We start from the raw sequence: 24,923 nt of genomic DNA, 5'->3' as shown, positions 1-24,923 counted from the left end.
GATTCTCTTGCTTCAGCCTCCCAAGTAGCTGGGATTACAGGCGTGTGCCAGCACACCTGGCTAATTTTTGTATTTTTAGTAGAGATGGTGTTTTACCATGTTGGCCAGGCTGGTCTGGAACTCCTGACCTCAAGTGATCTACCCTCCTCAGCCTCCCAAAGTGCTGGGATTACAGGCATGAGCCACTGCACCCGGCCAATCATTACCTTTTAAATCATAGAGCCAGGTATAGAGAACAGTGAGGTGATTCTAGAACTGAGTTTCTGGAGCCACAAGGTTTGAATTCTGACTTTTCTACTTACTAATCTAAGGTCTTATAGCTAGTAAGTGGGAAAGTCAGGATTCAAACTCATGCCATCTATTTAGCCATCTACAAAATAGATGATAAAAGTACCTTCAGGCTGGGTGCAGTGGTTCACGCCTGTAATCCCAGCACTGTGGGAGGCCGAGGTGGGCGGATCACCTGACGTCAGGAGTTTGAGACCAGCCTGGCCAACATGGTGAAACGCCATCTCTACTAAAAAAATACCTTCTTAGATTGTTCAGAAGCCTTAATGAGATAATACACATAAAGCACTTAGAACTTAAAACATGGCAGTAAATACCCAATAATGTTAACCCTACTATCATTACTATTACTAACATCATCATCATCAGTGGTTATAGTGGTTATATTGGCTTTTTTTTTTTGAGACAGAGTCTCACTCTGTCGCCTAGGCTAGAGTGCAGTGGCCCAATCTCGACTCACTGCAACCTCTGCCTCCTGGTTCAAGCAATTCTTGTACCTCAGCCTCCTGAGTAACTGGGATTACAGGCACGCGCCACCACTCCCGGCTAATTTTTGTATTTTAGCAGAGACGAGGTTTCACCGTGTTGTTCAGGATGGTCTCGAACTCCTGAGCTCAGGCAATCTGCCCACCTCAGCCTTCTGAAGTGCTGGGATTATAGGTGTGAGCCACCGCGCCCAGCCTGGCTTTCTTTTTCTTTTTTTTAAATAAAGATCCTTCAAGCCATTGAATATATATTGGCTTTATTTAACAAAATCACTGTAATCAAACTCTAATATTGTGGTACATTTGTAAATTAAGAACCTTTTATGCCTGTGTTGTTTCTATCTTAGAAACTGTAGAAACTGGAGAGTGGCAATACAGAATTGTGTTCATGTGATTTCATTTAGATGATATAGAAAACAGAATTGAAAGATACACTGTCTATTGAATGCCTACTATACTAGATCCTTTAATTGTGCTATCTCATAATGGAAATAATACCTCCTTTCTAATGGAGGTGGTGTTTCCATTTTTTCTGGTAAGAAGCTAAGGAGCCTCAGAATAGTCACTTGTCCAATATCACTTAGATGACTGATATCACATGTAGGTACCTTAAGCTCCAAAGCTCTCACTTTTTCTAATCCATTGCATCTCACTGCCATCCTGCCTGATTTTTACTTATTTCTACCTGAGGTAAACTGTGTTACTCTTTCTATATCAAATGCCCATCCTTATGTGGAAAGTTTCTTTTTCATAATTTAACCTTTTCATAATTCAGTGCATCCAGCCTACAGTACGTACATTTACAAATGCTAGCCAGAAGCAATAGCTAACATAATAAAGTGGTAATGCTGTGACTGACAGGAAAGCCTGTTGGCAGTGTTAGCTTATTTCTGACTGCTCATGCTTTCAAAGTTTATGGAGGCTGCTGGGCACGGTGGCTCATGCCTGTAATCCCAGCACTTTGGGAAGCCAAGGTGGGCGGATCACTTGAGGTCAGAAGTTCGAGACCAGCCTGACCAACGTGGTGAAACCCCATCTCTACTATGTAACAGGTGTTTAAATACAAAAATTAGCTGGGCATGGTGGCACATGCCCGTAGTCCCAGCTACTCAGGAGGCTGAGGGAGGAGAATTGCTTCAACCTAGGAGGCAGAGTTTACAGTGAGCCAAGATTGCACCACTACACTCCAGCCTGGGCAACAGAGCAAGACTTCATCTCAAAAAAAATAAAGTTTATGGAGGTGGAAAACATAAACATTTGCAAGCCTTTGAAAAAAAACCTTTTTCTCTTGAAATTGTCTTTCAAATTTTAGGTTTCACTGCCTCAAGGTTCTCAAGGAATTCCCCATCAGACTTATCAACAGCCTGTTATGTTCCCTAATCAGTCTAATCAAGGATCTATGCCCACAACGGGAATGCCTGTTTACTATAGTGTCATTCCACCTGGTCAACAAAATAATTTAAGGTGAGTATGACTAAGTAACCTAATCTTCCAGCTTCTTATTGTTTACCAGGATTATGGTCTGTTGCTAGTTTTAAAGTTGACTAAGGACATTGCTTGAGACCATTGTCTAATGTAGAATAGAAAAAAACTATAATACAATATGCTTTTTAAAATATTTCTTTCGGCCAGATATGGTGGCTCTTGCCTGTAATCCCAGCACTTTGGGAGGCCAAGGCTGGTGGATCACCTGAGGTCAGGTGTTCAAGACCAGCCTGGCCAACATGGTGAAACCCCGTCTCTACTAGTAAAACAAAAGTTAGCTGGGCGAGGTGGCATACGCCTGTAATCACAACTGCTCAGGAGGCTAAGGCAGGAGAATCGTTTGAACCTGGGAGGCAGATGTTGTAGTGAGCCAAGATTGTGCCGTTGCACTCTAGCCTGGGCAACAAGAGTGAACTTCTGTCTCCAAAAAATATATATATATTTCTTTCAGTAAAATCATTACAAGGAAAGCAGTCCATATAAAACCTAAAGGCAAGTGAAATCTCTCTTGTGCCTAAAAATTATGCCAATCTTCTGTTATTCACACAAATGGAGTAACAGTTGGCCATAGACTTCAGAGACGGGAGTGTAATATTTAAGGTTTTTATAGGGGTCTGGAAAAATTGTATTTCCTGTGTATAACTTTAGCAGTGAAATATCTTGCTGAAATATTTCAGGCTTTGGGAAGCTTATTTTTCATCAGTAAGGGGAGGGAAGGCATATAAGAGAAGTAAATGATAGTAGTTCTATATTAAAGCAAGTCATGAAGTATTCCATAAGCAGAAATGTCTCTGACAAGCCATGTTTTGAAAATACTAATCTTTCATTGAATTCGGTCCCTGTAGTTCATTGTTCAGAATGTATTACCAAACCATTGTTCATTTATTCTCATGGCATCCCTGTGTTACCAACCAAGTCCATTCTGCCTGCATATAGCAAGCCAATCACTGTGACAGTGGGTTTGCAAAAGAGAAAAGATTTTATTCACAAGTCTGCTTGTGAAAGGAGATGGGAGAACAAATCTCAAATCTGCCTCTGAAAATAGGGCTTGTGGGTACTTACGAAACAGAGAGTAGGGTGGTCTAAAGTGTGAGAAAATGTGATTGATGGGTAGGAAAGGTGATTGGCAGATTGGAAAGATGAGGTAGTTGGGGTTTCTGCACAAGCATAATCAAGCTACATGGTTCTTCATAGGACGTGTGTGGAGAAAATCGGGTTAGCATGATCTAAAGGTGGAATTTTAGGCCCTCTGATGCTAAAAGGTCACTCTCTGGGCACCTGTGCAGGCCTAGTTGAAGGATTCGTGATCTCAACCAGCTTGGATTGGACATGAGTTGCCCCCTGGATCCTGAAAAACAGCTTTAAACACCTGTTATGTAGTTAACCACAGTCAGAAATGTTATCTGTAAGGAAAATGGTGGGAGTTTAGTTATATACTGCTTGGCCATGTGACTTGCTAGTGGGAGTTTTAAGATTAGCTAAAAGTATCGATTAAAAGCAAACAAAGACAGTTAAGTTTGGCAGGCTGATAAGGTTAGCCCTGTTTCACCTGGGAGGTTGCCAGAGGGGCAGCTGTTCTCCTTTAAAGAATGGGGGCCTAAGTTACCATCACTTATAAGAGGTTTTTAGGCCAGGGATGGTGACTCACACGTGTAATCCCAGCACTTTGGGAGGCAGAGGCGGGTGGATCACTGGCGGTCAGGAGTTCAGGACCAGCCTAGCCAACATGGTGAAACCCCCTCTCTACTAAAAATACAAAAAATTAGGCCGGGCGCGGTGGCTCAGGCCTGTAATCCCAGCACTTTGGGAGGCCGAGACGGGTGGATCACGAGGTCAGGAGATCCAGACCATCCTGGCTAACACAGTGAAACTCCGTCTCTACTAAAACTACAAAAAAAAAAAAAAAAAAAAAAAAACTAGCCAGGCGTGGTGGCGGGCGCCTGTAGTCCCAGCTACACGGGAGGCTGAGGCAGGAGAATGGCGTGAACCCGGGGGGTGGAGCTTGCAGTGAGCAGAGATCGCGCCACTGCACTCCAGCTTGGGCGACAGAGCGAGACTCCGTCTCAAAAAAAAAAAATTAGCCAGGCATGTTGGTGGGCACCTGTAATCCCAGGTACTCAGGAGGCTGAGGCAGAGGTCACAGTGAGCCGAGATGGTGCCATTGCACTCCAGCCTGGGCAACAAGAGCAAAACTCCGTCCCAAAAATAAATAAATAAATTGTTGTCGTTCAGTTATGGTTTCAGATGGTATTTGGGGGTGGAGAAGGGATTGACATACTTTGTTGCACTAGAAAAGGGGGGCTTGGTTCTGAGTTTATCAGAACTCACCCTCCCCCAAGAGGAACTCACATATTTTCCCTCTCCTTCCATCGTTATGGCTGCCAGTGTTTCAGTGCATGATAGAGGAGGGCTTTTTTTTTTTTTTTTTCTTTTGAGACGGAGTCTAACTCTGTTGCCCAGGCTGGAGTGCAGTGGTGCAAGCTCTGCTCACTGCACGCTCTGCATCCCGGGTTCAGGCGATTCTCCTGCCTCAGCCTCCCAAGTATCTGGGATTACAGGTATGCACTACGATGCCCCACTAATTTTTTTTGTTTGTTTTTTTACTAGAGATGGGGTTTACCATGTAGGCCAGACTGGTCTCGAACTCCTGACCTCAAGTTATCTGCCCCGTGTAGACCTCCCAGAATGCTGGAATTACAGGTGTGAACCACCATGCCCGGCCTGGCCCAGGCTTTTTAAATGGCACATTGATTGTGAATCTCTCAGGCAACCTTGCAATTTTATATCATATTGAGTCCCAGCTCCTTTGAGGCACAGCCACTGCACAATGAAAATAGAAATATGTACTTCATTAAATTTCCCATTTGTTGTATGAGTTTAAATTTTATAAATAAGGAAAAAAATACTCCGAATCTGAGTTTTTTACCCTGGTAAATCTAAGTTTGGGATCTAGAAGGCCAATTCAGTTTCCAAACTGTCAGAGGCAGAAACCTGTGCTAAAGTAGGTTGAAATGAGGAGTGAGGAAATTCATGAATTATCTACTTTTTGAACCAAAGTTTAATTTTTTATTTATCAGAGAATACTACCAAAGTTATCATTTCTGTGTGAGGCAGAGGCTGAGAGATGGGTACTAAGTCATCCTTTGTAGGCCTGCATACTGGGAGGAGGGGCTTTCATGAGGGAAGGATATCAAGCCTGTAAGAACCTATTTAAGACAGCTTACGCTTTCACACTTTTTCACGTTTGTTAGACTTGTCGGTCCCTTGAAACAGAAAAGATTTTGTGTGCTTGACTTGTGAGAGAGCTGGCCATAAGAGTGTGGATACAGGTGAGAGAGCATAATTATGTTCCTGCCTCTATAGTGAGCCTTATTTTAAAGATAAGGGCAGAATCCAAAAGCTGTCAAATGGGTGCTGATGAGTACACTTTGGAAAGATCCTTGGTTTTAGTCCCTGGGCCTGCCTCGCAAAGGAAATAAAAAATTTGAAGAGCTAGCCTTGGCCTGAGGGATAGCCTAGAGCACAGAAATTAAAAGATAGATGAGATTCTCCAACAACCTCCAACGTGAATCTTGATTAAAAGTCTTTGGTGCTGGGCACGGTGGCTCACACCTGTAATTCCAGCACTTTGGGAGGCTGAGGCGGGTGGATCACTTGAGATCAGGAATTCAAGACCAGTCTGGCCAACATGGTGAAACCTCAACTCTACTAAAAATACAAAAATTAGCCAGGCATAGTGGCAAGCACATGTAATCCCAGCTACTTGGGAGGCTGAGGCAGGAGAATTGCTTGAACCTGGGAGACAGAGGTTGCAGTGAGCTCAGATTGCACCACAGCACTTCAGCCTGGGCAACAGAAGGAGACTCAGCCTCAAAAAAATAAAATAAAATAAAGTCTTTGGAATTACCCACAGCTTAGAGCTGTGATTCATATGAGGCAGATAAACTTGAAATAAGATAGGTGTAAGCTGACAGTAGTGATTGGTTACCATGTGACAAACTAGCATTGATCTGTTCCAGGTGTAGAGTGCCAATGTGAGAAATTGAATGGGTTGTACATGACGCAGGGAATGTGTATTCTGTCAGACTCTATCTTGGTACATTTTGGACTAGTTACTTGGTAGGAAGTCAAGTCATGTACAGAAATAATTAAAGATCTCTGACCGGCTGCAGTGGCTCACACCTGTAATCCCTGTACTTTGGGAGGCCAAGGCAGGCGGATCACTTGAAGTCAGGAGTTTGAGACCAGCCTAGCCAACATGGTGAGACCCTGTCTCCACTAAAAATACAAAAACTAGCCAGGCGCAGTGGTGGTTGCCTGTAATCCCAGCTACTCGGGAGGCTGAGGCAGGAGAATCACTTGAACCTGGGAGGTGGAGGTTGTAGTGAGCCAAGATCATACCACTGCACTTCAGCCTGGGCAGCAGAGTGAAACCCCATCTCCAAAAAAAAGAAAAAAAAAACCCAACAACACAGAATTCATTAAAGATCTCTTTGGGTGAAAAAAAAAATCATAATTAATTGATTAATTTTTTAAAACATAGCAGCATTCTTCACAGAAAATGTCATTTCTGCTTCTGGGCAATATTTAATAGACAAATCACCATAATATTTCAAGTTTACTTGGAACTATCACTTAAAATGTCAACTATTGGTAATTTTTATTAATCAGATAGTTGAATTACCATCTAAGGGCTAATGAATGGAGGCAATTCAGAAATCTAGACTTAGTGGCTTATATAAATTACATTTTATCCTACATATTTCAGTATATTTACATGAAAAGCAGGGGTTGATCTAATTACTGAAGCACCAGCTGGGTGTGGTGGCCGGGCAACAGAGTGATACTCTGTCTCATAAATAAATAAATACATACATACACACATACATACTCACTCAAGCACCTGAAACAGGGCCTGGCATTAAAGTCAGAGCTTGGTAAATCTATACTGAATGAACATATTTCTTAAATGTCAAAGGCCAGCTTGCACATGTGTATATGTACATAGACATCATTAACTGTTGGCCTCAATTTTATTTTGTTTCTGTAACCTCTCTATGCTTTTTAAATTTTTCATCAATTTTTTTTTAATTACAAAACAAATAATGCTGTTAATATAAGTGAAGCAATACAGAGATGTGTAAAGGGAAAGGTAATCATCATGCCCTACTCCACCCCCCATCACCAGGTAACCAGCATTCACAGGTGCCTAGGCGACAGGGTGAGACTGTCTCAAAAAAAACATAAAATAAAATAGTGAAACTTGTAGAAGCAGAGAGTAGAGTGATCGTTGCCAGGGTCTGCAGGGAGGGGGAAGTGGAGAGTTACTCTTCAATGGATATAACATTTCTTTTGTGCAAGATGAATGAACTCTGGAGATCTGCTATACTACATTTTGCCTATACTCATACTGTGTTGTACTCTTGAAATTTATTAAAAGGGTAGCTCTCATGTTTAAAACAAACAAAAAAAGATAAATTGTTACGGTGCCTTTGAGGGATTTGTGACATCCGTTTTAATAGTTCACGAAATGCCTTTAGCACTTACCTGGTTCTGAGCTCTGTTCCAGATCATTGTAATGAGTGGATATTTCTCCAAAAAGCAAGTATGAAAGCTGGAAGAAACCATATAGAATCATTAGTTTATCCTTAAAGCAACAAATATTTTTATTTTGGCTGTTACTCCCAGTTAGACTAAATGTAGTAAGATGTGTATTTTTTTAGTGTGACTTTTTTCCTGATTAATATGTTTTCTGTGTAACGTGAATCTATGTCATTGTTCTTTTCTGGCTTGTCAAGCCAATACTTTTTCAAAGACACTACCTTTTTTGGTTTAAGAAAAGTTATCTTTTTGTTTACCTCACTGAATTTGAAGTCTACATTTTTATAAGAACACTTAGCTGAGAAATGAAAAATAAATCACATTAATTTTCAGAGTTACATAAAGAAAATTATGTGTAGCAGATTCTCAATATTTGTAGACTTTGTATTTGCAAATTTGCCTATTTGCCAAAATTATTTGTAACCCCTAAACAGATATTCATTGTACTTTCTTTTTCATTCATGGACACGTTCAGTGTGGCAAAAAAGTTTGAGTCATCAGGCAAGCACATTCCCAGCTGAGGTCAAACAAGGCACATGCTGCCTCCCTATTTCAGTTCTTCTATTGTAAACAATTGTCCTTTGCAGTCTATTTAGTGCCACGTTGTTCACACTTTTTTGGTTTTGTTTGAAATGGCTCCCAAACAATGCTGATTTTCTGTCTTGTGTTACTAAGCACAAGAAAGCTCTGCTGTGTGTTCAAGCATGAGTTGGTACTGGCCATCAGTTCAGTGTTAATGAATCAACAATACAGTACATCCAGAAAAAGGAAATTCACCAATGTGTACGTGAGGCCACTAGAAAGTCCTAAAGTAACAGCCAAAGTACATGACAAAGTTATGAAAAAGATGGAAAGGCAGCTAGATTGGTGGATTCATGAATCCCAGTTTATCTTCCTGTTTTGGGGGACTTTTTTCGTTTCTCTTGGCTTCTCAATATGATAACCAAGTTTTTAAAAAAGCATAGTGGACAGCATTGTTATGAAACTGAAAGTCGAAGAAGTTTATGATCACGTTACCCAGGGTCAGGAAAATGGTAAACACTTCTCAAATACTGTTTTGTTATCAAGAAATACAGCGAAGGGCCAAGGACAGTGGCTTATGGCTGTAATCCCAGCACTTTGGGAGGCCGAGGCGGGTGGATCGCTTGAGACCAAGAGTTGGAGAACAGCCTGGCCAATATGGTGAAACACCGTCTCTAGTAAATAAATACAAAAATTAGCCAGGTGTGGTGGCGGACACCTATAATCCCAGCTACTCAAGAGTCTGAGGTAGGACAGTCACTTGAACCCAGGACACAGAGATTGCTGTGAGCCGAGATGGCGCCACTGCGCTCCATCCTGGATGACAGAGTGAGACTCCCTCTCAAAAAGAAATACTGAAGTTTCTCAAAGTTTTTACGTTTCTAGAATCTCATTTGTCTTCACAGTGTCCTTCTAAAAAGGATAAGAATATGTATTTGTTTTTATTTTACATGTAGACATTATGAAATTTCAACCCTATATGTCTTCATTTAATTGGTCTGGCCCTAATCTTAAGCCTCAGCGACATTACTTTTTAATGCCTGCCAGGTGATTCTAGTGTGCACCAAAACTTGAAACCCTCTGGCCTACACTAACTAGCCCTCTAGTCTTGTTTTTATTCATGCCTACAGCTGTCCACAAGTAGCTATAGCCCAGTAAAACTTTACACATTAGCAGAAAAGTCATCATGTCTGTCACTGTTTATTAGTAGATTTTCATCTGAAATCCAGTGTCCTGACATAAAACTATAAATTACTACATATCAAGTTTATAAATTTTTAGATCTTAGTTGGAAAGTGTATCTTAAACTCTAGGTTACAGGCTCTTGATCCATACAGTCTTACTGTGTTTTAGATGCTAAATGGACTGTAGTAGCCCTCATTTTGTTACAGGATTATAAGGAATAAGATTCCTATAAGAACATAAAGTGAGTCTTTGTTTTGAAAAATGTCTTACTTAGGTTGGATTGCTTAGCAAAATTGTTTTCTTACAGAGGTGCCTTGTGTAGAAAGGTAGAATTTGAATTATTATGTCTACTTTCAGCTCAGTCTTTCAGTTCACTGAGGCAACTTTGTGTTTGGATTGGATTGTGTTGTTACTTATCATTATGAAGATTGAGCACAGCCGGATACAAGTCACATATACTGTCACTTTAAGCAAAGTACTAGTCAGGGACACTAATTCTACAACAACTTACGAGATTTTTCTCAGTCCTTAGTGTGGAGGGAAAATTAGTTTGATACCAGCATAGACTTCAAAAGTGGGCAAGTGAGTAGGATATCTTCAAAATGCTCTCATTTTTACTGGTTCTTCTCCAATTTTGCCTTTCATTTTTGCTAGTTTTATCTTGAAATTCAAAACTATAGTACCTTTGTCTTTGATCTATATTCTCAAAGGGGTAGCATACAGAGAGGAACTTGAAAAGACTGAAGCCTTTTTTTTAGAACCTTTAAAAAATGTTTCACAGAATCTGTATGAAATTATGAAAAAGAAAACCTACCTTCAAGTCTTTTGCCCTTTATTTTCTCCCCACAGTCTGTTTTTCCTCATTTTTGTATCCTAGTATTCCTCTAGTGTCCCTTTTGTCCTACTTGTGATACCTCTCTTGTATTCATTTTATTTCTCCTAAGCTTCTGGTTTTACGTTGTCATTTTTTTTGTTTGCCTCAGCTATCCTTTGAAATAATTGTTGATAATAAGTCTGTCGATCTGAACTATATCTTTTGATAAAGTTTTACTTCTCTCGTTATTAAAAATGAAGTTACTAACACTTAGCTTAGAGAAATAAAATGTAATAAACAAAATTTTGATTTGGCAAGGTAAGTTCAAGAGATGTGCTGCACAAGACTGTGTCTACAGATAAATATTGTATTATACACTTAAAACTCTGTGAGGATAGATCTTGTGTTAAGTGTTTTTACACCAATAAAAATATTTCTTAAACTGAGCAAACCAATATACTCTACAGCATATCTGCACTGATAACCTATGTATGATTTTGTAGCACTAACAGAATAGATGAAGAAAGATATTGTTGAAGGAATAAAATGAAAAAAGGTTACTTTCACTGCTAAAACATTATCTTTTCAGAAATTCATTTCTTCTTTAGTAGATATAAAAGAGTATTTAGTTTTTTTGGTTTTTGTTTTGTTTTGTTTTGTTTTGTTTTTTACCACTTTTTTTTTTTTTTTGAGACGGAGCCTTGCTCTGTCGCCCAGGCTGGAGTGCAGTGGCAGGATCTCAGCTCACTGCAAGCTCCGCCTCCCGGGTTTACACCATTCTCCTGCCTTAGCCTCCCGAGTAGCTGGGACTATAGGCGCCCGCCACCTCGCCCGACCAGTTTTTTGTATTTTTTAGTAGAGACGGGGTTTCACCGGGTTAGCCAGGATAGTCTGGATCTCCTGACCTCGTGATCCGCCCATCTCGGCCTCCCAAAGTGCTGGGATTACAGGCTTGAGCCACCGCGCTGGGCCTTTTTTTTTTTTTTTTTACCATTTTTGTAGGCATGTGTTTGTTAGCAAGATTTATTAGTAAATAGTTTTATTCACAAAAAAATGTTAAAGGAGAAGGGAAGAGGGTGCTGTAGCTATTTCGTTTTTGTGAACTCACCAAAATGAGTGAAAATAGTAATACTTTGGATTTAAATTATTTAAGTAGGTACTTTTAAGGAATAGGAGAGACAACATTTCATGAAAAAAACTCTTCATAATTGATCACACCGAGTATTTGTGGTGCTTCCTCAGCCTCTCAATGAGTTTCTGATGTTGAAAAATACTTGTCTTATATCTGTATTTTGTCTATTAAAACAGTCTTTCCTCTGTGTACTTTGTTTAGGTCTTTCTGGTTAAACATACACAGTCATTGTAGAAAATTTGAAAATATTTGAAATTTCAAGTGTTTGATGACAAATCAACTACAGTCTCAGCACCCAAAAATAATCACTGATAAATTTTGGTGTACCTCACCAAAGTCATTTTTCAGTGTGCATACATATATATGAACTATGTTAGCAATCACATTTTTTAACATTTTATTTTATGCTTTGTAAAACCTACGTTATTAATTTTTCTTTTAGGCTGGGCATGATGGCTCATGCCTGTAATCCCAGCACTTGGGGAGGCCAAGGTGAGTGAATCGCTTGAGCTCAGGAGTTCAAGACCAGCCTGGGCAGCATAGCAAAATCTCATCTCTGCAAAAAATACAAAAATCAGCTGGGCATGATGGCACATGCCTGTGGTCACAGCTACTCAGGAGGCTGAGGTGGGATAAGCCCAGGAAGTTGAGGCTGCAGTGAGCTGAGATCACACCACTTCACTCCAACAGAGAGAACCCCTGTCTCAAAAAAAAAAAAAAAAAAAACACAGAAGGAAAGAAAGAAATTTTCTTTTTAAATTAAATATATAAGCTGGATGTGGTGGTGGGCTCCTGTATTTCTAGCTACTTGGGAGGCTAAAGCAGGAGAATAGCTTGAACCTGGGAAGCAGAGGCTGCAATGAGTCGAGGTCATGCCACCGCACTCCAGCCTGGGCAGCAAAGCAAGACTCTGTCTCAAAAATAAATAAATAAACCATATATAAATATCTGGAGTAAAATAGTGAAATTCTGCCTCACTAATCCATTGCCCTTTCTGGAAAGCAGTCACTGTACACCAATTTAATCACTATTTAAAGTTTTTGTTTGTTTGTTTGTTTTGAGATGGAGTCTGTGTAGCCCAGGCTGGAGTTCAGTGGTGCGATCTCAGCTCACTGAGCAACCTCTGCCCTTCGGGTTCAAGCGATTCTCCTGCCTCAGACTCCCAAGTAGCTGAAATTACAGGTGGCTGCCACCACACCTGGCTAATTTTTGTGTTTTTAGTGGAGGCGGGGTTCACCATGTTGACCAGGCAGGTCTCAAACTCCTGACCTCAAGTGTTCCGCCTGCCTTGGCCTGCCAAAGTGCTGGGACAGCAAGAGCCACCACGCCCAGCCTTTTTTTTTTTTCCCCTAAGGTGGAGATCAGTGTTGTTTTTGTTGGTGTCATGTGGAGTCTTTATGAATCTTTTATTCTGTAACTTTGCTTGTCTTATTAAACATTATGCTTGGCCGGGCACAGTGGCTCACGTCTGTAATCCCAGCACTTTGGGAGGCCGAGACAGGTGGATCACCTGAGGTCAGGAGTTCTAGACCACACGGGCCAACATGGCAAAACCCCGTCTCTACTAAAAAATACAAACATTAACTGGGTGTGGTGGCACGTGCCTGTATTCTCAGCTACTCAGGAGGCTGAAGCAAGAGAATCGCTTGAACCCAGGAGGCAGAGGTTGCAGTGAGCCGAGATCACGCCATTGCACTCCAGCCTGGGCCACAGAGCAAGACTCCGCCTCAAAAAAAATAAACATTATGCTTAAACTTTTTTCCATAGAGCATCTGAATTTTAGGTTAGCATAGAAAGAAATTAGCTTGAGACCCTTCAAAAAAAAGACCAAAACATTAGTCCAGTATCAGTCTTTGAAGTGAACTTGAAGTGGGAAGAACCCCCAGGCAGAAGGATATCATATTACATGCATCCAGTGGTGGCATCCTCAGCTGTGGTGGTGACAGTAGGAAGGGGATTAATCTGGGGTGCACTTTGAAAGATGAAACAAATATGTTAAGTGAGGATTAAGGAAAAATTTGAGATATGTTAATGGATAATGCCCCACTAGCAGCAATACGTGTTGGGATTGAAAATCAGTGTAACTGTTATGTGGATATCATTTACTTTACCTACTAGATCTAAGGTCGGCAAACTTCTTCTGAAACAGGCCAAATAGGAAATATTTGAGGCTTTGTAAGCCAAGATACAGAATCGTGGATTGTATTTAGATATTTATATAACAAGGGGAAAAATAAGTTTCCATAAATTTTTATTGATAAAATTCAAAATATAATAATGAGCACAATGGATTTACTTTGGGTGACAGATAATATTTTACTTAATTGGGATTCAGAGTTAGTGTTCTCTGTCATCAAGTTGATTTCAAATGTTCATCTGTAAAAACCATTCTTAGCTTACAGGCAATACAGAAGCAAGCAGTGGTCTGAGTTTTGCCTATACGCCGTAGTTTGCCAACTCCTGTACTAGATGGTTGATAGCCAGCAAAAAAAAAAAAAAAAGACCAAGAGGCAGTGGTCACAAATGAAGACCAACAACATAGGAAAAAGGAGTGTGGAAGCCAACATACAAGGAGATTTCAAAGATTAATAGTCAGATGTTGTGAGGGGGTGAGGAAGGAAGAGAGATAAAGACCATAAAGGGAATAAAAATCATTGGATGTGAGCAGAAGAGGTCATTTGTAACTTTGAGATAGTATGTGGTAAAGTGAAAAGGACTTTTAAGAAAAAAAAACAAGTTTAGACGGTTCGTGAAGTATTATATATAAAAAGTCATAGTATTTATTCAAAAAGAGGAAGGATATAACTGCTTTGAAAACTAGAAGAGAAAGAACTTGTATAAAGGAGAAAAGAATTTTTAGGCCAGGTGGAATGGCTCATGCCTGTAATCCCAGCACTGTGGGAGGCTGAGGCATGTGGATCATCTGAGGTCAGGAGTTCAAGACCAGCCTGGCCAACATGGCAAAACCCCATCTCTTCTAAAAATACAGAATTAGCTGGGCTTGGTGGCACCCGCCTGTAATCCCAGCTACTTGGGAGGCTGAGGCAGGAGAATCGCTTGAACCTGGGAGGCAGAGGTTGCAGTGAGCCGAGATCATTGCACTCCAGCCTGGGGGACAAGACTGAAACTGCCTCAAAAAAAAAAAAAAAAAAAAAATTATTGTGAGACAAAAAGGGATGATTCTCTAAATCTTCCCTGCCTACTTTTGAATTATTCTTCAGTTTAGATTTTTACAGCTTTTATTCCTCAAGTAAATTGAAACTTTTCCAATTTGTTTTTTAAAATCCACAGTGACTATTTTTACTGCCTAAGGTTTTGAATGGCTATTGCCTAACTTGTTGTTTTAGATATTTCTTGAGGCCATAAGCAATCTGTGTAACAAGCAGTCCCCTGAGATAGGCCAACCCAATTTACAAGGTAGAAGAGGTATGTGTTAGAAGTCTCCCTTTAGCATAGCCTGTGTATTTTATTTTTTGAATAATTTTCAGGTCTTGGGAGTGTGCTGACTTTGGCATCTTACATGGTATCAGGGCCAATATGAGTGATATTGAAGAAAGGATCTTTAAAACTTGCATCCTCCTGACTTCTGTTTTTAGCCAAAATGGAGTAATACCTCCTACCTTAACCAAAAAGCCAGAAAATTATGTGAAACAATAGTTTCTAGATATTGGACGTGGAACAGTGAAGAACAGTAAACCCTGAGAGGGAGAAACAAAAAAAGTGAGTCTTAGGATTGCCCCAGCTTAGTGCCACAAGAACGTTTCCCAGTGACAGCTCAGGGAGGGGAAACCCAACCAGAGTCTCTGAGTTAGGAGATGGAGTTGGGACTTAAGCCAGGGTAGCTAGAGTTTACAGGGCAAAGTACTGAAGAGAAAAGAGCTTTAGAGATCTCTGGAGGGACCTCCTTGAGTCTTAGTTGAATAGATTGGTGCATATGTATGCAAAAACTACCTGAGGCCAGGAAAAGAACCACTCAAAAGGAGCAGACACAATCAATTTCTGGAACTCACCCAAGAACAGTAATCATTTGTAGTCCTACCAGCCACTGGCAAAACTTCATAATACAGGAAGCAACAAGTAGAGGACTTAAAAGGACACTATCTCAATGTGGAAGAAAATTTGTCCTAGATTAAGGTTGTTCTGTTTGGCTCTAAGCTTCCTGTTGCCCACCCCCACACCCCCAAAAAAACTTAAAAACAAAAGGCTGCTGTGGTCCTGCATGAAAAATCATAAAAGCAAAACCCAAAAGAATTAAATTATTTCCAGACAACTTAACTGTGATCCAGAACAAAGCTCAAAAATACTATTACAAATTACAAGAGTATCCAGCACCCAACAAGGTTAAATTCACAGTTTAGTCTTGACTCCAATCAGAAATTACCTGTCTCCAATCAAAAATTACTGAGAATACAGAGAATCAGGAAACTAAGGCAAATAATGAGGAGAAAAATCAGTGAGTTGAAACTGTGAAACAATGCCAATATAAAAATCAGAGAGGGAAAATGATTAATAAAGCATCATTGCTCCTAAGGGGCTAATTCATGTGTAACTGGCATCCTCAAAAGAGAGAAAAGGGAACAAAAAATATTTGAATAAGTGATGGTTGAAGTTTTTCAAAATTTGATGAAAATTATAAACCCACAGATCCAACAAGCTCAGCAAATTCAAGCAAAAGAAAGGTGAAGAAAGCATCTTAAAAAGTTATAGAGAAAATCTTAAAAGCAGTCAGAGGGGGAAAAGAGTCATTGCATACAGAGGAACACAGTTAAGAATGTCAGCAGACTTAGAAGCGATACAAGCCAGAAGACAGTGGAGCAACATCTTTATTTGAAGAAGTGAAAGAAAGAAAACTTGTATTCTATACCCGTAAAAATATTTTTCAGAAACAGATTTCAAACACACAAAAGCTGAATTAATTGCCAGCCAACCCGCACTGTGAGAACTGTTAAAGCAAGTTTTTCAGACAGAAGGAAAACGATACCAAATGGATATTGGTGGTACACAAAAGAATACAAATAAAAGGTAAGCAATATACAGGCTTAAAAACCAAGTATATTTTTGTCCTTCTAACAAGGACTTGTGTGTATAATAAATCAAGAATTCTCAAACCAACCACCTGGGGAAACAGTTTGTTTTAAACGTTAAACATACTCCTACCATCTAACCCAATTATTCCACTTCAGAGTATTTAAGAGAAATGAATACTAGAAGCAACCCAAATGTCCACCCACAGGTGAATGGATAAATAATTCATAGTATATTCATCAGTGGACTATTACTTAGCAATTAAAAAAATGATCTGTTGATACAGCAACATGGATGAATCTCATAATTATCCTGAGCAAAAAAAGAAAAGCCACGCCAAAAAAAGTATATAAACCATATTATTCCATTGATATTAGATTATAGAAAATACAACCTAATCTCTGTTGACAGCAGACAGATCAGTGGTTGCCTGGGGGGGGAGCCAGGAGGCTGGGAAGAGTTTATGGGGAAGAAGGGAAGGTGGGACTACAAAGAGGGGCACAAGGCAACTTTGGGGGTTGGTGAGGCTTCATGGTGTGCGTATACATAAAACTCATTAAATTCTATACTTCATGTGCAGTGTAGTTTCTATAAATTATACCTCAGTAAAACTATAAAATAATCTGAGTCCTAAATTTTTTCTTAGAGACTGGGTCTTGCTGTCATTCAGGCTGGAATACAGTGGTGTGATCCTGGCTTACTGAGGCTTCAACCTCCTGGGCTCATGCAATCCTCCTGCCTCAGCCTCCCAAGTAGCTGGGACTACAGGTGCATGCCACCACACCTGGCTGATTTTTTAATTTTTTTAAAGATAGGATCTTGCTGTATTACCCTGCTGGTGTCGAACTTTTGGGCTCAAGTGATCCTCCTGCCTCAGCCTTCCAAACTGCTGGGTTCACAGATGTGAGCCACCTTGCCGAGCCTTCTTTTCTAATAGTTTAAACAAAGACTAGTTTTAGATAAAGTGAAAAGAAATACTGTAAAACTAACAAATTATTAAAAACAAGAGTAAGAATTTGTAAGGAAAGATAGGCCACAGGGCATTTAATGGAGGGATAAAAGTAGACTCAAACTAACTGATTGTAAAACCTGTTACAGAGTCATATTGAAATGAAATGTTAAAATTTAATCAAAAAAAAATTTTTAAAAAGTAAATGACTAAAAACAACTCCTTTCAACCAGAGGTGAGAGATTAGGGGGGAAACAAAAAAAAAAATAAATAAAAGGAAAGTCCAGATAATATGTTGCACCAACCTGATCAACATAATGAAGCCCCATCTTTACTAAAAAGACAAAAAATTACCTGGACGTGGTGGCATACTCCTGTAATCCCAACAAAATACATGTAAAACCTTTATGCCCCAAACCATCTTGTGATGTGGAAGATTGTACTCCTTATGGTTTATATCTTAGAACAGATGTCAGAAAACTACAGCCCACAATCTAAGAATGGTTTTTAAATTTTTAAAGGTTTATTATTTTATAACTCCTAAGTGACCATGTGTTCCTCAGAGCTAAAATATATACTAGGTGGCTCTTACAGAAAAAGTTTACCAACATCTGCATTTAAAAAAACCTTGACAGATATGTATCAGAGAGGTGTTTATGAATGTTTGTAGCAACAATGTTTAGCCTAATACTGAAAGTAATCCAAATAAAATAGAATAGAATGTGTAAGTATATTTTGATGTATTCATTTCAGACACTACTATACCACAAAGAAAGTTAATAAACTATAACTACTTATATCCAGTTGGTTGAGTCTCACAGATACGACACTGAGTAAAAGAAACAGTCATAAAATGATCTATACAGTATTACTCCATTTATTTAGGATCAAAAACAGACAAAACTATGTTCTTTTGGGATACATATATATGTGGTACAATTATACAAGAAATAAAAAGCAAGTAAGTGCTGGTCGGACACAGTGGGTCACACTTGTAATCCCAGTACTTTAGGAGGCCAAGGCGGGCAGATCAGTTGAAGCCAGGAGTTTGAGACCAGCCTGACCAACAGAGTGAAACCCCATCTCTACTAAAAACAAAAAATTAGCCGAGCTTGGTGGTGCATGCTTATAATCTCAGCTACTCAGGAGGCTGATGCATAAGAATCACTTGAACCTGGGAGGCGAGGGTTGTAGTGAGCGGAGATGGTGCTACTGCACTCCAGCCTGTGTGACAGAGCAGAACTCTGTCTCAAAAAAAAAAAAGGCAAGTAAGTGCTTATCACAAAACTGGTTGGAGGGGGTTCTGATCAGTTAGAGGCGCATGAGGCAGGAAGGCAGGGATACTTCTGAGATATTAACAATGTTCTGTTTCCCAATCTGAATGAAGTTACATAGATAATTATTTTATTATTACACTTATTTAAACTGTAATATATTTCTAAGCACTCTGTATTAGTCTGTTCTCACATTGCTCTAAAGAAATGCCTGAGACTGGGTCATGTGTAAAGAAAAGAGGTTTAATTGGCTCACAGCTCTGCAGGCTGCACAGGAAGCATAGTGGCTTCTAGGGAGGCCTCGGGAAACTTCAGTCATGGTGGAAGGCAAGAGGGAAGCAGGCATGTCTTACATGGCCGGAGCACGAGGAAGAGAAGAGTGGGGGGAGCACCACACACTTTTTAAACCAGATCTCATGAGAACTCACTCACTGTACAGTACCAAGGGGGATGGTGCTAAACCATTAGAAACCACCTCCGTGATCCAGTCACCTCCCAGCAGGCCCCACCTCCAGCATTGGGGATTACATTTTGAATGAGATTTGGGTGGGGGAACACATCCAAACAATATTACACTCAGATAGATAGATAGATAGATAGATAGATAGATAGATAGATAGATAGATAGATAGATAGATAGATAGATAGATAGATATTAGAGATTTGGGTCAGGACACACATCCAAACAATATTACACTCAGATAGATAATTCCAAATCCCGAAAAATAATAAAATCATTCAAAGAGAGACTTAAATATGAAGACTTTAGGAGATAAAAAAGCTAAGAGAATGGCAGGAGAGGAATTGGAGACAATAAATAGAGACAACCTTTGAAGAGAATTGCTTTTATAAGGATGAGCATTGAATTGGATTCGTATATGGAGAGGATGAAGTCAAGACAGAGGATCCTTTTTTAATTGAAAGATGTATGTGTTTGTATGCTGAAGGGAAAGGCTTAGTAGATACAGAAGATTTGCCACTACAAGGGACAGGAGAGAGAGTTGTAAGGTCCCCAGGGAGGGTGAGAGCCACCACAAAAATGGAAGCAGGTTAGCCTTAGAGAACAGTGCAGAGGATTTCATGGACAGTAAACGAGGACAAGGAGAGTATAAGGATACCGATATGGATAGGTGGATAGAAATGGCAGTGAGAGAAATTCTCTTCTGATTGCTTTGCTTTCTCAGTGAATTAGTCAAGATACCAAGTACATTATCAGAGTGGATGAACGTTTTTAAGTTTCATAAATATAGAAATCCATTACAGCTATATTAAGAGTAATATTCAAAGGAAAGAAGCAAGATATGAGGGAAATGTGACAAACATGCCTAATAAAAGCTTAATTTATAGAACGTTTTTATCACTTCTCTATGTTCTAGGATGGTAACAGTGAGACTACAAGTAAATAATCCATAAAGATAAATTGCTACTCAAAGAAAACTGATAGTAAGTTTTCACATGGGAAAATGTTGTCTTACCAGCAATCCAAAAAATGAGAATTAAGACAACTTTAACACAAAAAGTAGGCTAAAACATATAGTTAGCAATACTGTGCATTGAGACATTTAAACTGCTGGTTGCTAGGCATATCAAGCCCATTTTTCTATAAATTAGGATATTTAACAAAATGCAAAATTGCTGTACTTTTAAATTCTACCTGTAAAAGTTTATCACAAAGATAATCCACCCCAGAATTTAAATTGTGGCTAAACAAATTATAACAGAGCTATTATTAACGTAAGAATCCAAATAAAAAGATGCAAAAGAAACGTGGAATAACCTAGTAACCTTTGAATAGTTTAAATTTTCCTCTCCATTTATTTTTCCGCTAGGCTGATTAAGTTTAGTTTAAGTCATAGTGAGATTTACTTAGTTGTCACAGTTTCTCAGATAGTGGGACCAGTGAGTTAAGTGTTTGTTCTGTGTTAATTGCTCCAGTATCTTTAATTCAGAAGAATAAATGTTTGATACTCAGGCTACTATAGTTCACAAATGGATTATATTGATTGCCTACAGCTTTTTAAGTGAATAGAGCACATGTCTATTAAGTAATATTACTAAGTTCAGGAAGCTTGCTTAACTACCATTGACAATAAGACGTCAGATGGTTTAAAAAGGCAGAAAACCAAACGACTTGACACACCTTGACAACTGTTCATAAATTTTCAAAGACATCGTTTCTAGTAGTCACTAAAAGCTGTAGTAGATGTATGGCTTGCTTTTCAAATGAATCAATTATTGCTTGAGAAGAATACACTTGTCCCTATTCTCCCAACTAAAAAATAATTTGAAACAGCAGCCATGAAATATTTACAAAAACATAAAGAGAAAAGACACATGATGGCAACATATTTTCATGTGGAATTTCCCATGCTATTTTCCTAAGTCTCGACCTTTTTGTGGGTGATTTCATACAATAGAATTTTGTAAATACCTTTCATATACAGTAATCCGCCTTATCCAGAGGGTATATGTTCCAGGATCTCCCAGTGAATGCCTGAAACCATGGAATTGAACCCTGTATGTACTATGTTTTTTTCTGTACATACATGCCTCTGATAAAGTTTAATTTATAAATTAGGCACAGTGATAGATTTAAAATAACAACTAATAATAGAACAGTGATAACAATGTACTGTAAGAAAAGTTATAGGAATGTGGTCTCTCAAAATATTGTACATTGGCCAGGCACAGTGGCTCACGCCTGTAATCCCAGCACACTTTGGGACACTGAGGCGGGAGAATCGCTTGAGGCCAGTAGTTTGAGACCAGCCTTGGGCAACATAACAAGACCTCATCTCTACCAAAAAAAAAAAACCTATAAAAATTAGCCAGGTGTAGTGGTGCACACCTGTAGTCCTAGCTACTTGGGAGACGTGGGAGGATCACTTGCACCCCAGAGTTCAAGGTTACAGTGAGCTACAATCTTAACACTGCACTCCTGAGTTACAGAGCAAGACCCTGTCTCCAAAAAATAATAATAAAGTAAATATATACACATACATACATATAAATGTACTCATCCTTGTGGTGATGTGAGATGATGAAATGCGTATGTGATGAGATGAAGTGAAGTGAGGTGAATGACGTAGGCGTTGTGACATAGTGTTTGGCTACTGTTGACTTTGCAACAGGATGTCAGGAGGAGGATCATTTGCTTCAGGTGATCTAGATCATCAAGTCGTGACAGTGTTGATAGCTAAATGTCAGGAGCAAACAGTGTCCATGACTAACAGGCAGCATGGATATGCTGGGGAAGGGGATGATTCACATCTTGGGCCGAACACCATGAGATTTCTTCATGCTACTTATAATGACATGTAATTTAAAATGTATGAAGTATTTATTTCTGACATTTTTAATACTTTTGGACCATGGTTGACTGAGGGTAACTGAAACCAAGGAAAGCAAAACCACAGATAAGGGGTGACTAGTGTATGTACCATTTTTATTCATTCTGCCATATTCTTATTTATCTTGTTTTTAAACAGCTCTATTGAGATATAATTTATATACTATACAATTCACTTAACGTGTATATTTCAGTAGTTTTTAGTGTATTTACAAATATGTGCAACCCCACCATGGTCAATTTTAAAACATTTTCGTCACCTCAGAAAGAAACCCTGAGGTGGAAGCAACTCAAGTGTTTATCAACAGGTGGATAAAGAAAATGTGGTATATATATACAGTGGCTAGAGCCAGGAGTTTGAGATTGCAGTGAGCTATGATTGCACCACTGCACTCCACCCTGGGTGACAGAGCAAGACCTTGTCTCAGGAAAAGGGAAATCAAAAAAGGCTGGGCGCAGTGGCTCACGCTGGTAATCCCAGCACTTTGGGAGGCCAAGGTGGGCAGATGACCTGAGGTCAGGAGTTTGAGACCAGCCTGGCCAATATCGCAAAACCCCATCTGTACCAAAAAATACAAAAAAAATGGCTGGGCGCTGTGGTTCACATCTGTAATCCCAGCACTTTGGGAGGCCAAGTCAGGTGGATCGTGAGGTCAGGAGATCGAGACCATCCCGGCTAACATGGTGAAACCCTGTCTCTACTAAAAATACAAACAAAATTAGCCGGGCATGGTGGCGGGTGCCTGTAGTCCCAGCTACTCAGGAGGCTGAGGCAGGAGAATGGTGTGAACCCAGGAGGGTGGAGCTTGCAGTGAGTCGAGGTCGTGACGCTGCACTGCACTCCAGCCTGGGCGACAGAGCAAGACTCTGTCTCAAAAAAAATAAATAAATAAAAGGTCAGACATGGTGGTGTGTGCCTGTAATCCCAGCTACTCGGGAGGCTGAGTCAAGAGAATCACTTGAACTTGGGAGGCAGAGGTTGCAGCCAGCCAAGATCGCACCACTGCACTCCAGCTTAGGCAACAGAGCAGGACTTCCGACTCAAAAACCAAAAAAAAAAAAAAAAACCGTATAAAGAGTAAAGAGATCTCAGTCTGGGAACAGACTTAAGAAGTCGCAAAAGAGAGCAGCATAGAATCAACTATACTAAAACCGAAATTATTGTTTAGCAGGTATTTTCTATCACTTCATTGACCCACTAAAGTGCTGTATCTAACAGATCTGCTAATACGTTGCTTGATGATGACTGGTTCATCCTGATGGACTGGTCAGAATATGCCCCATCTCAAGATCAGTTATTCTCCAGGAGCATCAGAGACATCTTTGTGGTGAATTGTGTTTATGATACCTACCCTCCAATTTCTCAAGCCAAAGGCGTCTTTTCCGTTAAATGTATAATGTAGACTCTTTTTTAGGTTTCATACAAGTACTTAAGTACTTAAAAAGTTCAGAGCTCCTTTTTAAGGTATGTATTAGCCCTTCTTGCAGGTACTTCTGCATCCTACCTATTTATTAAATGGGAAATAATCCTCTTTGGGCAAGATTTCCAGCCCAGCTTCTAAGTTTCCTAGTAAAACATGAAGTATGTTTTATATGTGGTACTGGAAGACTGGATTCCTCTATAATTAACTGCGTGCTGTAAATTTATTGTAGAATACAGTTATGATATTCTGCAATCCAGCACCTGCCAGTGGCTTAACTGCTTGCTTTCCTTATCATCCTGGCAGCTATATAATCCCTGGGCTCACCATTTTGTCTTAGCTGCCAAGAAACACAAAGCTACATTCAGTGCTCTGTGAAAGCAACAATCTTAGGGCAGGTGTCCCCACTCCCTTTTTTTAGTACTTCATTTTTTAGTCAAATTCAGTTTTTTTTAAATGGCTCACATTAGGGAATAGATGAGCTATAAATTAATACTTCTGTAAATATGAGCATTTAACCAGAAAGCCCAGATAAATCAGCTATTAGCATTTAAAGGAAAGCCCAAAAAATTATAGATTAAAGATTTTGACATTTATTTTCATTAATTGAGCATACAGTCAAATTCTCATTAGTTGCAAGTTTATATCATACTAGGTATATATACCCGCATCACAACAAATATATATAAAATGGAAATCACTATGACTTTGAGAAAGCTTATGAGGCAGAAAGCTGGTGTTTTCTTCCAGAGACTAGACTACAAGCCTAGTTGAGCATCTAACTCACCAATGAATTGGTTATTTATTCATTTATTTATTTAGAGACAGAGTCTTGCTCTGTTGCCCAGGCTGGAGTGCAGTGGTGCAATCTCAGCTCACTGCAGCCTCTGCCTCCTAGACTCAAGCAGTTCTCCTGCCTCAGCCTCCTGAGTAATTGGGATTACAGGCACCTGCCACCACGCCCAGCTAATTTTTTGTATTTTTTTGTATTTTTTTTTTTTTTTAACTAGAGACGGGGTTTCACCATGTCAGCCAGGATGTTCTTGATCTCCTGACCTCATGATCTGCCTGCCTCGGCCTCCCAAAGTGCTGGGATTACAGGCGTGAGCCACCACACCCGGCCAAATTGAAGGTTTATATTGCAGAATATCAGCATAAACATCTTCAAATGGCCATACTCTGACATCTGCTGAAGATTTCTTTTTTTTTTTGAGACGGAGTCTCGCTCTGCCCCCCGGGCTGGAGTGCAGTGGCCGAATCTCAGCTCACTGCAAGCTCCGCCTCCCGGGTTTTCGCCATTCTCCTGTCTCAGCCTCCCGAGTAGCTGGGACTACAGGCGCCCGCCACCTCGCCCGGCTATTTTTTTGTATTTTTTAGTAGAGACGGGGTTTCA

The 24,923-nt window shown here is 39.8% G+C and overlaps 1 protein-coding gene across 4 annotated transcripts in view; it reads left to right on the top strand.

The window, feature by feature from the left end:
* Positions 1-24,923, top strand: part of R3HDM1 (R3H domain containing 1) — a 201,970-nt gene that overhangs the window by 150,546 nt on the left and 26,501 nt on the right. For all 4 annotated transcript variants that reach the window (XM_011970280.1, XM_011970278.1, XM_011970277.1 and 1 more), the window contains one exon: positions 2,086-2,237. In XM_011970280.1, coding sequence (XP_011825670.1) covers positions 2,086-2,237 — 152 coding nt within the window. The remainder of the gene's footprint in view (positions 1-2,085; positions 2,238-24,923) is intronic.

This window comes from Mandrillus leucophaeus, unplaced genomic scaffold (assembly GCF_000951045.1).
Source record: "Mandrillus leucophaeus isolate KB7577 unplaced genomic scaffold, Mleu.le_1.0 Scaffold94, whole genome shotgun sequence".
Taxonomy (NCBI): domain Eukaryota; kingdom Metazoa; phylum Chordata; class Mammalia; order Primates; family Cercopithecidae; genus Mandrillus; species Mandrillus leucophaeus.
The sequence above is the reverse complement of the archived record's forward strand: the minus strand, read 5'-3'. Positions and strand labels throughout refer to the sequence as shown.